Below are 2,611 nucleotides of genomic sequence, written 5' to 3'. Positions count from 1 at the left end.
CACATTAATTTGATTTAAAAATATTTTTTTGTCTTGATTTACATGCGCTTGGGTCACGTACACAGACATGACTGAGCATGCAGGTGTGTGTGAATATGTGAGGTGTAAGTGAGTATGGGGTCTGTGGGGGGGATGGTGGCTGGGGTTTGCGTATGACAGGGTGTGGGTGCACATGTAGGGTGGGGTGTGCTTGTGGGACTCACCCTCTGAACGCACACACAGCCCCTGAGCCTGCCTGCATGTACACACAGTCCCCAAGCCTGCGCGCGTGCACACACACACGCACACACTCTCTCCCCGAGCCTGCATACACAAATACTCCCCCTGACCCTGAATACACGCTGCCGAGTCTCTGCTTGCACGTGTGCATGCACACACAATGCACACACACACACGCTGCCTGAGCCAGTGCACGCACACACACACCCCCTGTAGCCACAGCTACTCCAGTGGGGCTGGAGCAGGGCAGGGGCAGGAAAGCAAGGAACTGGCTGGGGGAGGGCAGGGCTGAGTTGCTCAAGCCTGCTGAGAGCTCCCTCTGGGCCTTACTGCCCCTAGCTCCTATCAGCTTTGAAAGGCAGATGTGGGTGAATAAATATTAAATTTAGTAAACTTTTAGGGGCCCTGTGGGCCAGAAAGAATGGCCTGGTGGGCCGGATGTGGCCCAAGGGCCATATTTTGCCTGTCCCTGTCCTAGTAAGTTTACCAATAAACTGAAGACAACAGCTGTAGGGAATGTGGATAGAAGTCAAGGTTTCTTTAGGTAGAAATTAACAAAATATCAGTGGCTAACTGCAAATAATATACATGAACTGCAATCACTTTAATCTTTAAAATAATAAGATATGCAAGTGAATGTTTTGTTTGTTCAGGAGTTTGCTTGCTTTATGCAAAAGGTGACAAATAATTTTTACTGTTGCTTATGCAGTTATATAGGAGTTGCATAAAACATGCAACAAATGACCAGTTTTAGATTCCAAGTACTCAGTCTCAGTTTCTCTACCTAATACAGGAAGAACTAATTAAGATTTCGCATTTAACCAATTTTTAATCTATAATCTGAGTAAAATTATATTAGAGGTAAAACAGGCAGTTCTAATACTTTTAAATATGTCAGGAAGAATTGTTGAAGATAGTAAAATGAAGATTCCATTTTACACATCTCAATTCTTTCCATATGCGAACTGCCTAGCACTGGAGGGATTGTGTCGGGTTTTAATACATCTGTGTTTGCTCATAAAAGAGATGCACAGTCCCAGAACAACAATAGGTTCTGCTTCTTTACTATATTATTTATTATATTCATAACAGACAAAATATTAGTTGTGTGCGTCAGAATATTAGCATATTCACATAGTTTATACAAGTCATTCAGAATGGTATCTAAGAGATGGTATCTAAGAGATCTCTTTTACTTCTCTATAACTAGAAAAGGTAAATGATGTTGCATCTTATACATATTGTGATAACTGGGGGTCTATAATGGTGATCACCATACGCAGAGGAAGAACCCTCTAGAGAAGCGCAGGGCTTGGCACATTAACATCAAACAAGACCATCTTTTCACTCAAATTATCTGCAGATTATAAACTGGAGTACTGAGATGTTTCTGAGCGGAATAAATAAAGATAAGTGAAGTAACATGGCAAAATGTTACCTTTTGTGGATTTAAATTGCCTTGTACCACCTCCATGAAGTCTTCATCAGAGAGCGTGAAGATGGTATCAGCAGAACCCTGTGCAGGGCCTTGATATACTGTTCCAGAACCATTTTTCAAGTCAATAGCTATGAAAAGAGAGTAAAGTTAGGTGTGGGTTGTGTGGGGTTTTTTTTTAACAAAGGCAAGAGAACAAAGAGCCATATTAGTAATCTATTACTACATCTACTCTACACATAGCTGTAAGTTGCCACCAATTCTGGAAATCTATATTTTTTTCTGAACAAAAAGAAAAAAAGATTCTAAAACTAAAATAAACTGATGTGTCTTATAATAAAACACCTTGGGAGGTGTGATCTAAATCTGGTGTCAAAAGAGTGGCAGTTAAATGGGACTTTACTTTCAAATTGCACTTCGTCAATATGGGTGCTTACAGATGTGGAAAAAACAAAGAAAAAAAAAGCACTTTTCTTTCACCTTGGCATGCCCCTGCACCAAGCACAGTGCATGCCCAAAAGAGGCATCCAGAGCTGTCCCTATCCCAGGGAGGGTGGGGAGCAAATAGGGACGACCATCCTGGGCCCCGCAGAGTCAGGCAGAGTGGCCGCAGCGACTCTCCGCTGCCACTCCAGCTTCGCATCCCACCGTTCGCCAGCACCTCCCCCTGCTGCTTCCTTCTTCACATCCAGGGCGCGTGGGATCAGGGCAGGGCTCTGCAAAGGCCCTGCACTCTGCTTAGGTAGTCTCTGGAGGCATCACATTAATTTGTCCCAACTCTCCCAATGTCTGTATAGATCAGGTGCTTTAGCGGGGCCTGATTGAATCAGCTATTAGATAAAAGTGCCAAAAAGCCCCACTGAAGCACCTGATCTACACAGATGCTGGGGAGTGGGGTCAAACTAACACGTTTCTTCTTCTGGTAAAGTGCTGGGTTGTTGGGGGGGGGGGGGGGGG

The 2,611-nt window shown here is 43.9% G+C and overlaps 1 protein-coding gene across 2 annotated transcripts in view; it reads right to left on the bottom strand.

Moving 5' to 3' along the window:
- The window catches only part of HSD17B4 (hydroxysteroid 17-beta dehydrogenase 4), a 163,950-nt gene that overhangs the window by 7,200 nt on the left and 154,139 nt on the right, over positions 1–2,611 (bottom strand). For both annotated transcript variants that reach the window (XM_019517014.1, XM_019517015.1), the window contains exon 23: positions 1,658–1,785. In XM_019517014.1, coding sequence (XP_019372559.1) covers positions 1,658–1,785 — 128 coding nt within the window. The remainder of the gene's footprint in view (positions 1–1,657; positions 1,786–2,611) is intronic.

The sequence above is a fragment of the Gavialis gangeticus genome, unplaced genomic scaffold, assembly GCF_001723915.1.
Source record: "Gavialis gangeticus isolate Ggan-Ray unplaced genomic scaffold, GavGan_comp1, whole genome shotgun sequence".
NCBI classification, from domain to species: domain Eukaryota; kingdom Metazoa; phylum Chordata; order Crocodylia; family Gavialidae; genus Gavialis; species Gavialis gangeticus.
This window is presented reverse-complemented; position numbering and strand designations above follow the sequence as displayed.